Below are 13,532 nucleotides of genomic sequence, written 5' to 3' on the forward strand. Positions count from 1 at the left end.
TTAAAAAAAGATAAAATGGTCAGCCTAAACCAAACAAAACAAAAAGCAAACCTTATTTAATTTTGAAATTAAATTTTGAATTAAAATGTTGGCATTTACGTTAATGCATGAATCTCCTTGATAGGCTAAGTCACGTTCACAAATATTTTCGGTTGCTTCCAAAACTCAAATCTTTGAATATTCCTTCATTCTTGAAAACCTCTTGCCCACTTTCAATTACAAATACAATGAGTAAAACAGTATCACCTTGCCCATATTCTCATTTGAAAATACGCATCATCTAGTCGCCAAGACCTGCTACTTCAAGCAATAACACCATCTGAGGGATTTGCTAACCCTATGATCGCTGTGTTTTACAGTATATTGAAAGACTGTGGCCTGCTTTTAACAAGGGGGATTGTGAGAGTATGGCATACATGAACCAAAAACTTTCCAATATTTTGGAGAGCTTCCTGAGAACCATGCAGAATACCAGCAATGGCAACTGTGAATGTCAACTAACCTTGGGGAATATACAGAGACAACTGCAAATGTAAAACCTTTTATATTTTGGTACCCTAAATTGTTCTTGTTAGAGATGTTATGTTGTGCCTACATCTGTGTACTACATTGTGTAGTTGCAGGAGAAATGCTGTTTATCAAAGTCTCCTTAAGCTTTGTTCATTTATCTGAAAATCGAATGAATGCATTGCACAAATTATTTAAGTAATTTAGCAAAATTCTGGATATTTCTAAAAGCCCTTATACTTTCTGTTTGCTGCTCCACAAGTAGAATGCTTTGGATCACAAATAAGAAAATTTTCAATCTTCCATGACCTCAGTTGAATCAAAATTTTGATATCTTAATTTTTTAATTAAAGCTGTTTTTCTATGGTCTTGTCCTCTCAGCAGCTGGATATCTTTTGCAAAACATTAAACATTCAGATCAGTTCAGTCAGAAACACAGGATGGTGTTTTTAAACTGACAGGCTTGAACTCCAAATAATTTCAGATATTTGCTCATCCCTGGAAGAAAAATAGTAGCTTTTAAGTATATAAATAAAACTTCTACTATAGCGTATTTCAAACTTGCTGTCAGTTAGAAGTGATATTTGTTATAATCGTTGCTATACTGGTTTGACTGATGGATTATTTTCATGATTGCTTTGAATGGTCTCTGAATTCTAGTAAAAATACAGAAGAATTTGAACTTAGACTTTGCTTTTATGGACCATAGACTCATGTCCAGTTTTGAATGGTAAATAATACCAGATGTGTGTAAACTATTTATTACTTAAATTACCATTAGGTAGACTTTATTTGTCCTGAACTGCAGTGCTTTGTATCTCTAGGTTTCAAAAATGTGTGTTTAGTAAGAAACATGGAAGTGAGACATTGCTAGACCTGTGCTTTTCCATAAGCTATGGCTTGCTAGAGGCTTAGCCATTGCAGGGAGATATCTACATTTGCAATCTCACTTACGCATGAAATATGGTGATCCCTACACCATATAAATACAGCCTGAGAAGGTCTGTAGAGTTGCATGCTCTGTGTGTGCACATAGAGCCTAATATGACCCTTTTGCCTCATTTAGTGACTGTTTCATTATTCACATAATTATACATAGTAATGTCAATCATTTCTGATAAACTATGAAACTAAGGCTATCATTTCAGGGTGGCTGAAAATTTGGAGCTACACTTGTCAGAAAATCCTGCAGCAGCGTTTCTCAGCAATTTTAATCTTTTGAATGGTGGGTTCAAGTTTTTCTCTTTTTTACAAGTCACTGCTGTGTAATTTTGTAGGACAATAAGTGTTTCATTGTTCCTCAGACTTTCAAGGGATACAGCTTCTGGAGACTACTGACTTAATGCAATGTATTTTCATGGTGCACGTGTGCCCATACATGCTCTTTTGTTGGCACAGGACTGCATAGGTTACTCTTTCAGACCTTGTCCAATAAGATGCAGAAATTCATTAGAAAGAAGAGGGTACTTAGTGGAAGAAGAAAATCTTAAAGGCTACTTCATTAATTTCAGATGTTCTCATAATACAGGGATATAGGATAACCCATGCTCCTACAGGATAATGCAAATAGATGCACAAGCCCTTCAGTCTTCCAGAACTGTGACCTTTACTTTTGAAGTGAAAGTGAATTACATGATACGAAGTTTTTGTGTCCTTTATCATCTCTTAAAATAAATCTAATGAAAAGTATACAGTCTGTGGGCAATTTAATTAAGCAGATTGGTACTGTTAGCTCTATTTTTCTTCTCTTCAGGTATGAAAGTCAAAGATTGTGTTCAGAATCTTACTCAGCTGAGACTGGACATTGGTTCTTCTGTGAATATTTCTGAGGAAACTATTAGTACCATCTTGGAAGCCAATATCTCTCATTCAAAGGTAAAACATCAGAAAAAAAATATTACGTTAACAAGTCAACTTATATATAGCCTGATGTGCCAACCGAAACAAAACAAACCACCTTGTTTGTGTGGAATCTTACAACTTTTCACTTCTATGCAGGATATTTTGTGAGATTTATGCCTTCAAAATAATAATGTGAAGCATTAAGAGATCAATTCATAGCAGCACATCTTTTGGTCTAAATAGCACTGCTTCATTAATTTCAGCAGTGTTCTACCCTGCCTGCTGGCACAGAATTTGATCTTTGCTATCTTGCTACTGTAGAAAAAGGGAGGTTCCTGGAGAAAACATTTTGTGTCTTCCCACTTCTGATCTTTGCAGTATGGAGTTGTCTGATTTGATATTTTTTTTTTAATTCCTTAGTGTGCTTCTTGGTGTTCTCACATTATCTTACCAGTATCTTGCCTTAACTCCACTTTATCTGATCTCCCTTGAGTATTATTTAAAGGGTGGATTGTGTAAGTTTTCTGAGTAAAGGAATGGGTGTGTTATCACTGCTTCTGTTTCCTGTGGTCCCAGTAATTAGTAAAAATAAGGAAAAATGCTAACTTGCATGTTCTCTATCCTCTTAATATTTGTGTGACTGAAAAGAGTTGTGGCACGTTTGATATAAACTAATCAGGACAATCAAGCAGCCACTGGGTGTCACTGATGCTCCACTTAGAATCATAGAATAGTTAGGGTTGGAAAGGACCTTAAGATCATTTAATTCCAACCCCCCTGCTGTGGGCAGGGACACCTCACACTAAACCATGTCACCCAAGGCTCTGTCCAACCTGGCCTTGAACACCACCAGGGATGGAGCATTCATAACTTCCTTGGGCAACCCATTCCAGTGCCTCACCACCTTTACAGTAAAGAATTTCTTCCTTACATCCAATCTAAACTTCCCCTGTTTAAGTTTGGAGAAACAGTTGTAGGATGCTCATGAAAAGTATGGCTATTAAAAAGGTAGTTCAGACCATTATAACTACTTCTAGATGTTCTTTTGCATCTCTGGCAGCGTGACTGCCTTTATTGTTAGCTTGTTGTTTTGATACCAGTAAATGGTAATGACAGAAGTCATCTCGAAGTGATTCAGTTAAATGGGATTTGGTACAGCTTTGATTTTCTGGAATTATAATGCTGATTGATGGTATTTTCAAGTGACTTTCTATCCTTATTTTTTGCTGAAGTCCTATGTAGAGTTTAGATAGATATACATGCCTCAAGTTTGCATATCTATACAGATGTGTATTTTTTGTTTACTTAAGTGCTTAAGTTCTCCCTCAGTCCAACTGGAAAACTAAAGCTTATGCCTCTTACTTATTATGCGAGATGCACAAGTACTCTTTAAAGCTGGAATTTAGGCATACTTATTACATTTATTGTATATATAGCCACTGTCTGATAACCCTAATGATAGCTGCAGGCCCACTGCAGCCCTATATTTCTGTGATTCCATGCTACTACTGTGCTTGCCTCTGGAATGGTACGTCTGTGAGTTGTTTGTGCTTATTTCACTTATCCTTAATTTCTACCACAATATCATGCTTTTGCCATGCCCATTGCCATGTGAGTAAATGTTTTTAAACTTTAGACTATAAGCATTCTTTTACTGAACATAGGAGTTTGGATTAGCTCTGGTATTTGCAAATCTGCCAGGAAGGTTCAGAGGAACTTAATTTAGTGGATAATATGATGAATGGGTTAAAACTGTACTGAAATTATGATATTCATGGGAGGCATGAGGGAATAAATATCAGATTTTATCATAGAGTCAAATTTCTTCCACAAAAAGTAGTCCAAATCAGTATCCTTTTATGCTGATAACAGAATTGTATTTATATTCATACTGTGCTTCTTGCACATGCACAAAAAAGTGAATATTTAAATATATAGGAAAGCCTTTGGAATCACAAAGGCCTGGGAAGTAGATTGAAATGCCAAAATAATAAGCTGGAAATTAAAATGTTCATAGGAATTAAAAGATTAAATTGGATATCTTGACCAACTTTGGCTCCTAATTTAATTTTCTTGGGAATCCTCTTCCTCACTGGGTACTGTCATTAGCTACAGATGCATTCACTGGAGGCAGTACAGATAGATTCTTTCCTAAGGAGTACGATGGAGCCTTGAGTACAGTACTTTGGCTCTTCTGACCTAATTTTTCTGGACTTGCTGCCATTTGTCTTTCAGGCATTTCAGGAGAAAGGGTGCTAAGAACTCCTGAGATATCTGGACTTCAAGCATTTGTCTTTTGATGGACATTTTCATAGCAAGAAACAAACTAGCATTATCCTAGGAGTTTTTATTGTGGTCTTACCCTAGGTCTGTTTAGGCATTTGTCCCTTTATCCCCTGGTAAATAATAACACTTCAAATGAGTGTTGAACTAAGAAGTGTGAGCTAGCTCAGAGTGAGCATTGTACCGTATACGAATCCCCAAGTCTTACGTCTGTGTGTCCTTTGAAAGAAGGAAGGTCAATATATTTTTTATTTTAGCAACTTGTACATCTAGATTTTGATCTGTAGGTGTTTCTGCAACAAACCCTTATATGTATCTGCTAGAATGGATATGTTCAGCATTGTACATGTTCCTGCTTATGGTATGAATGCTCATAGAATAAATGATCAACCTGTTCACAAATAAAAGTAAATCTTTATAAGAAATATGATTCATTTCTTTATATGTATATAGAATACAAAGTAAGAACATACCAGTCTGATATAGAACTGTATAGTTGAGTCAGGTCTGTGGATGGCTGTAAATTGTCATGTTACTGTGACACAAATTATTTGCTATAGAAGAAGGCAATGCATTTCAGGGAGAAACATTTTTAATACGCATATATTATGATAGGTTTCTTACAGTGCCTTTGTGGTAGCTTTAACTGGAAGATGTGATGAAGAAGTACTTAGCCTGCTGCTAAAGCTACCTGAAAACAGAAAAACTTCCCTGGTAGTGGAAGAATTATGTTCTTTACCAGCACTGGACTTGTATACCATATTTGTACTGATTATGCAGAATTTGAACGTACGTCATATTTTTTACAAGGTAAGATTGGGAAAAACAGCATGTAGTTTCTACAGTTTTCTTTTGAAGGTGGTTTAAAACGTGCAGCTAGATAAATTAAATGGTTCTATTTTCTCTTCAGATGTTCTTTCTCTGTGAAGCAAACACTGAATGAACGGCATTTTTTCTGTCTTCATTTAACTCCACAAAATAAACACAACAGTTTAAGAATGGGATTGGTAGATGCTATTGTATTCCATTTCTTGCTTCCTCAGGAAAATTATCACTAAGGAATTAATTATGAAAGCTTTACAGAAAACACAAGAGACAGAAGACATAGTTTTATTAATCTTTAGCAGAGTTTGCAATTCCTGCAATTAATCACCTCTTAACTAAAACAAGCATAGGCATTTGCATTACAAGAATTACAAAATTGTTTTTGGGGAAAAAATCGTAACACTCTGAAATGCACATTATTTGCTGTAGAAATCATGTTGGAAATTCAGGTAGCTCCTTCAGGAAAGAGTTTTCCAACTCTCAAGATAAATCTCTCCATAAGCACAAGCCTCCTATATTTTATTTTATATGACCCAAGTCAAAAGACTTTGACAAGAATAATAGAGTGCCAAAACTATAATGAAGGGGATGCAGAAGTCTGTAGCAAAATGGTATTATCTGTACAATTGCAGATAAACTGGGATCTAGTGTGGATTTTCAGTGAGATAATATTTTTACTTGTAAGAACAAAATTATTGAATGAGATTTTTGACAGTTAGCAGACATTTATTTCAGTCCTTTTGGGGTAATGGATTGACAGAACATAAAATGTTGTAAGTACAAATAGTTGAAAACCAGTAATAACATTGGGAGGATGAATATTTTGTTCGCAGAATCACAGAATCACAGAATCCCGAGGGTTGGAAGGGACCTCAAAAGATTATCTAGTCCAACCCCCCTGCAAGAGCAGGGTAACCTAGAGTACATCCATATTCTGGATGGTGCATGTGCAGGTAAACAGGTTGACCACACACTTTTAAAAACAAGACAGTTTCCCAGAATATGTTAAGATACCACAGGAAAAAGGAAAGATTTCTGCTTTCTGAATTATCTGCCAGCCTAGAGAAGGAGTGCAGAGGTGGGGGAAAGGGCAGGCAGGAGGTGGAGAGTGAGAAAAAAACCTATGCTTACTCTTATGGTCTTTTCTACTGAAGTCTTAGTGTAGCACAATGAATTCCTAGCAAAGAATAAAAAAAAAAATAGCATCTTGGGTAGGAGAGCTCTTTTCAGCTCTGTAGGTATAAATGTGTTATCTGAATTTTAATTCCTGGTTTGTCATAGGCCCGTTCTAACGTTACCAAAGAATATGTCTTTAGCTGAAATTGAGAGTAACTGGGGAGTTATACTGAAAGGAGTTTTGTTGAACATGGTTTGCAGGAACATTTTAAAAATCAGTTTTATAAAAGACTTAATTTTGAGTGTTTCTAAAGGAAAGTTATTGTGGTAATTTTTTTCCATTCTTTTCCAAGATTAAGATACCATCTGAGGTAGGCAATGTGCTAAACATGCTACTGGATGTGGTTTCTAGTATCAGCTCTCTTCTCAATAAAGCCCATTATGTCACGGAAAACCTTCCAGTGTTCCTCCAAAGAATTCAAAATATTGGTGTGCTCGACATCTCTGCATTACAGCAGGTATGTGTATGGTTTTGATATACAAACTTAGTTCCTATTATGAGGTACTTTGTTAGGGATGTGTGCTTAGTTAGAAGAAGACTAGTAGAAATTGTGTCCTAGAAAGTCAGGAACTCAGAGAGAAGAGAGGAGTCCATAGACCCTATGAAGATTCGTTTGGTCTCTTTCAAGCATTTTGGTAATTTAGAGACTATTGATTATTGAGGTGTTTTTTCTGTCATCTCTTAATTTTTATTTATTTATTTTTTAACTCATGAGATCATAGCCTAAATTAATAGGCTGTTAGGTTTCTGATTACTAATAATAACATGTATTATCTGTGATTTGGAGATAGCCATGCCTTTTCTGCTAATGCTGTAGTTTTTTGTTTGTTTCTTTGTTTTAATAAACAGACTATTACTCTGTTTATAAGAAATAGCTTTTCTTTTTTAAGGCCTAAGATTTCAAGATAGCATGTGCAGTTTTATTTGCCACGGGTTTCTGTTTGTGTCACTTCAGGTTTTTGTGTGGTAGTTCTGCTTGTCTTGTAAATGTGGCATGAGGTGGGAGTGAGTATATTTCATTTGTTGCTGCCTTTAATTGCAGTTGATGTATGAACATCTGTGCAGCTAGCACAGTGGTGGATCTAACATTAAATAAGTGCAGTTCCTTAAGAAGACCTGCTGAACCTGATAGCATACCTTACCTTCTGGATTTGCTATTCTTTGTGGAAAGCTTAGGATTTTATCTGGTTCTAAAATTGCAAATCTCTAAGAGATCCCTCAGAAATCTATTCTATGATTCTATGGTAAACAGTACAGACAGGTTTGTGACTACAGTGTAAACAATGCCTTAAATAATATTTTGCTTAGTGATATGAATCTTTTTCAATATCTTCTGATCTGTGTGACAGAGACATGTTGATAAATGCTCTTCTGTATATATTAGTTTTGGTTTTGAACCTGCCTTTTGGGGTAGCTCTTTGGATGAAGCAATAAAAGGAGTTTTTCATCAGATGCTTATGTCTTTTCTGCTTTTCTGAAACTAGTTCTGTTTGTGTCAGACTTTTTTATGGTCAAATGAAGTATTCTTTTTGGAGTGAAATCTCGAAGTTGCTTATTTGATTGAAGAATTTCTCAAAAGGTCCTGTTGTCTTGTTCAAAAAGAGTTTGCAAAGGCACAAATCGAACAGTAGAGGGCCTTCCGGTTACAATTATAATGCTTGCTCCATGGCAATCCATATTCTATCGCTATAGCATCTGTTTAACCTTGGAATTTTTGTTTCTTTTTACCTTTTACGCTTGTAAGTATTCTTGTAAAGTATCCTTTCCTTTTCAGGTTTAACTGGATGTTTTTATTACTTTCTAATAATGCCATTGATTATTAATTATTTTTTTTGCTTCTTTTTCTGTAGTGACCAAACTTTTGCTATGAATAAATGTGCTACTAAAGTGAAAATATTGCTTATACATTTCCCTTCTTAAATATTTTTTTATGTTTCCAAAGAAATCCCTCCCTCTGGATTTTTATTTTCATGATATCTTGCAGCAAAGTATTTCAGTGACCTAGGAAGACTATCAAATAATGTATGTAAAGATTTTTTAAAGTAACAATATGTGGATCATCAGCATAGAGTAAGACAGATTGTCTCTTTCATTAATTTTAACTGAAAAAGTTATTTTGAAGTTGATTAAAAAAACACTAGGATCTCTATAATAAAAGAGGTAATGAAGTAATTTTCAATTATACACATGGATTTTTATCTGAAAGACAAAGCTAAAATACCTTTAAAATATCTGTAAAATGTAAAGTTGAATTGGTGTGCTACATATTGTGCAATAAAAGATTATGTAAAAAACCTCAATATTTACCAGTTAGGGGTAACTGGAATACAGAGCCACATTCAACTGTTAACAACCCTGAGTGAATGGATAACTCCCTGAGGAAAAGCACTGCTGATTTCAATCATGATTTTTATTTGCTTGTTTGCTATTTGAAATTATTTGCTTATATTTCCATAGCTAACTTTTGATATGTTTGTCAGTCATGACTGGATATGCTGGAGAGAACTTGCTGGTTTATTGAATGCTGTCAGTTGCGAAGCGTGGCCTCATTCTGTAATCCCTGCACTAACTTGAACAAGTTTTCTATTGGAAGTATCATTACTGAAAAGCCTCTTGGTGTTTTAAATGTATAAAATTCTAACTTAAGTTTATCCATGACTAGTATGTTTACTCCTGTATCAAAAATGTTCTGTAGCTTTTAGAACTTCTTTGACTTGCCCATGTGTTTGTGTAAGGCCAGTCACAGACCTTCTCTGTTCTGATAAGTTAAATAGATTTATTTTTATATTTATTTTGTTTGGTTTAGTTTTATTTCCTTTTGTAACAGGCTCTCAGTTGTCTCAAACATCCCAGTGTCATCTTCATACACTGTGTTAAGATTATTTTGAATGCTGAGGACAAGAAATGTGTACAATCTTTGAGGGCAATTATGGCTGATGACTGGTAGTTCTGCTCATTCATGTCTATACCTCCAAAAATGACTTTCTTCATCTTTCATTCACCTTTTTTGTAAGTTGCATATGTTTTTGTCTCTTGATCAAGGATCAGCAATATACCCAGGTAAACTCCATTTTATAATGGCATCTCACAATTTTAGTTGATAAATAATGTTTTGCAGTCTCTCTTTTTGCACTTGATTTACTTTGGGTTAGGTAATTGGTTTCTTGCCATATTGCATTCTGATCATCTTTTCTCCTGAAATGCCTTTTGCTATTAAATTATGGGCAAATTTCAGTTATTTGCTTCTTTCAGGGCTAAAAAACTTATCACAATAAGTGATCACCAGGATCAGTCTCACAGGAAAAACACTAGCAACTTCTCTGTGACCCAGTGTTTTCTTTCCTTTTAAAAGCATCCCTGCAATATCTTTTTAATGCCATTTTTTGTACCCAACACATAGATATTGGATTAATGCTGATTAATATTTTCAAGAACAAGAACACTAGTTAGTTATTAGAGTTCACCTAGTTCAGAGATAGTATATGTCTTTTTTAGGAAAAAGCACTTGCCTTACCACATAAATATACTGTGTTAGTCTGGAATGATTCTATGATGCATTAAACTCTACTCCTCACATACTTTCTTTCTTTAATTGCTCTCCACTTTAAAATTTATTATATATCTTGCCTTATGAAGCATCACAACAAGATATCCATTATTTCCTGGAGCATTATGTAATTCTTGAGTACAGTTGGATTTTCTCCTCTTTATTCAATTATTGCCATCTAAATTTGATAGATCTGAAAAACAATTCAACCACATCGGTAATTTTGCCACTTTTTAAACCTGATTCTTTCAATTTCAGTACAATAAAGACCTTGTTTTGTTTATGGCTCTACTCAGAAGTAGGAATATCTATTTCTCTGTATTTGTTACTTTTATCTCTTTGGTTTCACCAGATTTTGAATTATCTTTAACCACCTCGTAGCTTTGCAGGAAAATTGCCTTTTTTTCCCCTCTCTCTTAATGTAATGATTCTGAATTTATTTTAGTTTTATGTTTGAGCTGTAGCCTGGCTTGACTTTTTATGTTTCTTTTTTTTAATAGTTGATACTTCTACTCCACATTAATTTGTTTTTATTAATAGTACTTTTTTTTTTAAGCACACAGCTGTCCAATTAGGTCAGAAGCCTCTATGCTGTGAGGGGTTTTTCTCCATTTGAGAATCCAGTTCCGGATAGCTTTTTTAATCTTTAGTAGCAGCCTTCCTCTGCCATGAATCTGTTGGAGCAACTAACTTGACAAATTGTTTTCTCTGTAGGAGGCTGCTTGTTTGGAGTCATCAGCTTTGATTACAAACCTACTTCATTTAGTTTAAACTAGAACAACTGGATCAAAGAGAATGTTTTTGTGAACATCCATCCAAGATAGTTCTCCCACTTTATCAAAGCCAAATTTTAGGTAACATCTTACTGAGTCAGTGGATATTTAGTCAAAAGGCAGTAAGTAGATTCAGTCTGTTGGTGGCAGCTTACTACATAAATATTCAATTTTTAAATTTCAAGTTATTTTTGATTAGAATTAGAATTAATTGGCAAGTTTGTACTCTTTGACTGAAATAAACCTCATTTATTCTTCTAGTGCAAATAGTGACTAATAAGGAGTCAAACCCACTTTTATTCAGCAGTGTGCATAAGTAAACTTTATTCCCCCAGTAAAGTCCATGCCAACAGATTCATTCAAGAGCTGTAAATGATGGCATTATAAAATCTGGGTATTATTTATTTACTATGCTGTATGTTGAAACTGTATGCAAAACTTCAGATTTTTAGAGCCAACACTGAGTTGTAAATAATACTTTCTAATATTCCTCCATGATTACTAAAGAAGCACCTGGCACTTCAGTAAATGCATTGATCAGGATAAAGTGCTTCTTACAGCACAATCTCTAAACTGACTGTGATTTATTCTTTATATAAAGTGCTGCACTATTTTGAAAATTGACTCCTGTTAAAAAAACCAAACAAAACAAACCAACAACCAAACAAAACAAAAAAGTCCAATGATAAAATGATAATTTATTCCAGTGTGAAATTTGTTTGGTTGACATATCATAGAATCATAGAATAGTTAGAGTTGGAAAGGACCTTAAGATCATCTAGTTCCAACCCCCCTGCCATGGGAATGGACACCCCACACTAAACCATGTCTACCCAAGGCCTCATCCAACCTGGCCTTGAACACCGCCAAGGATGGAGCATTCACAGCCTCCCTGGGCAACCCATTCCAGTGCCTCACCACCCTCTCAGTAAAGAATTTCTTCCTTATATCCAATCTAAACTTCCCCTGTTTAAGTTTGAACCTGTTACCCCTTGTCCTGTCACTACAATCCCTGATGAATACTACAGTCCCTGATGAATAGTCCCTCCCCAGCATCCTTGTAGGCCCCCTTCAGCTACTGGAAGGCTGCTATGAGGTCTCCACGCAGCCTTCTCTTCAGTCTTTTTTACTATTTGCCAGTCGTGCAGTCTTCAAATGATATCTGATAGTCTAATTATGCTTTTCTTGGCAGGCATCTGCAACAGTAATGAGGAACATGTGGTCCAATACAACCTTCAGTAATATTCTAGCAGCATCTTGTCTTGCAATTGTATCCTCTGTTAGAACTGCATCTGTACAGCCTTCCATGAGATACCAGTTACAACTGAGGATGTTATTTGAAAAATGAAGCTGCACAAAGGAGGCTGTTTTTTTGTTTTGTTTTGGTTTTTGTTTTAATGTGGTGAATGATGGTGCTCATTAGATGTACTCTAGTCATGAGCAAATGGCAATAATAAATGCTGGTATGACTCAAGGTGTGCAAAAACTAAAAACATATCTAAGAAGTTAGAAGATATAGTTGAAAAATAGGTTTTTAGGGCATGTGAGCTTGTTGGGTTTTTTTTGTTCTTAGCAACTCTTTTCACTGCAAACATTCATATGCAATATGGTTTGGGTTGTTTCTGCTGTCTTTGACACAAGTCTAATCTAGCAGAAGAGTAGACTTTGTGAAAAGTGACATTATAGTCAAGGAAACTGTAGACCAGCTGTCTTGATATTTTCATTCTTTTTCTGCCTAACTGATACACAGTATTTTTCAAAGTTTAATGTAGTACATTATACTATTGTCTTTCATCAAGTATTCTGGCAATTAAAACTGCATTACCCTCTTCTCTTCCCCCCCTACGATAAAGGTGATCAGAAAAACAGAGAAGAGCACAGCAGGCCCTCATTCTCGTAGGCAGTTACAGCAATCTAATTTTGTCAATCTCCTTGGATACCAATACTGAGAGAACACCAGGGCTTCTCCCTGAAGCTACTAAAAGCAACTTTAATTCATCTGTATTTCTACTTGTTTTTTTCTAGTTCTTGCAAGGTGGGCAGTTCAGAAGTTCAGCTGTTGGGTCCCTAGAGTCTGTAATCAAGGCAGTGTGTAAAGAAGAATCTTCATTTTTCAGTAACGCAAAACTGTTCATCGACATGCCCAGAATCAAGAGACTCTTGGAGGATGATATGGCAAAATATGGCATTCCTGACAACTCAAGTAAGAAAAACTATCAGAAATTGTATGTATGCTTTCAGAGTTTAGAGAAGCTTTTCCCTCCTAAATGGAAATGTTTGTATACCAGCTGACATCTCAGCTGACACTGTAATTCTGAGCACAAGGGTTGATCAATAGAAGTTTTATGGCCATGAGATAATTATTGATGTGCCATAAGTGATTCTGGTTGTTTTCTATCTTTACAAATAATAAATAAGTATATTCCTGTCTTAGAGACATATTTATTAGACTTTTTAGAGCACTTGGTATTAAAAATATATCTCTCAGATACAAGATTGAGAATTTACTGCTGCATGCCTTTCTTCTGTGAGCACAAAGCTGTGGTATTAGTGTGCAGTAAAATATGCAAGCCCTCTG

The 13,532-nt window shown here is 35.3% G+C and overlaps 1 protein-coding gene across 1 annotated transcript in view; it reads left to right on the forward strand.

Annotated features, from left to right (window-relative positions):
* ABCA13 (ATP binding cassette subfamily A member 13) overlaps positions 1-13,532 on the forward strand; it is a gene marked incomplete at both ends in the record, with an annotated part of 183,944 nt that overhangs the window by 40,411 nt on the left and 130,001 nt on the right. The window contains 4 exons of the mRNA XM_080609685.1: positions 2,261-2,382; positions 5,248-5,442; positions 6,927-7,091; positions 12,980-13,157. Coding sequence (XP_080465811.1) covers positions 2,261-2,382; positions 5,248-5,442; positions 6,927-7,091; positions 12,980-13,157 — 660 coding nt within the window. The remainder of the gene's footprint in view (positions 1-2,260; positions 2,383-5,247; positions 5,443-6,926; positions 7,092-12,979; positions 13,158-13,532) is intronic.

This window comes from Psittacula echo, assembly GCF_963264785.1.
Source record: "Psittacula echo genome assembly, chromosome: 2".
Classification (NCBI taxonomy): Eukaryota; Metazoa; Chordata; class Aves; order Psittaciformes; family Psittacidae; genus Psittacula; species Psittacula echo.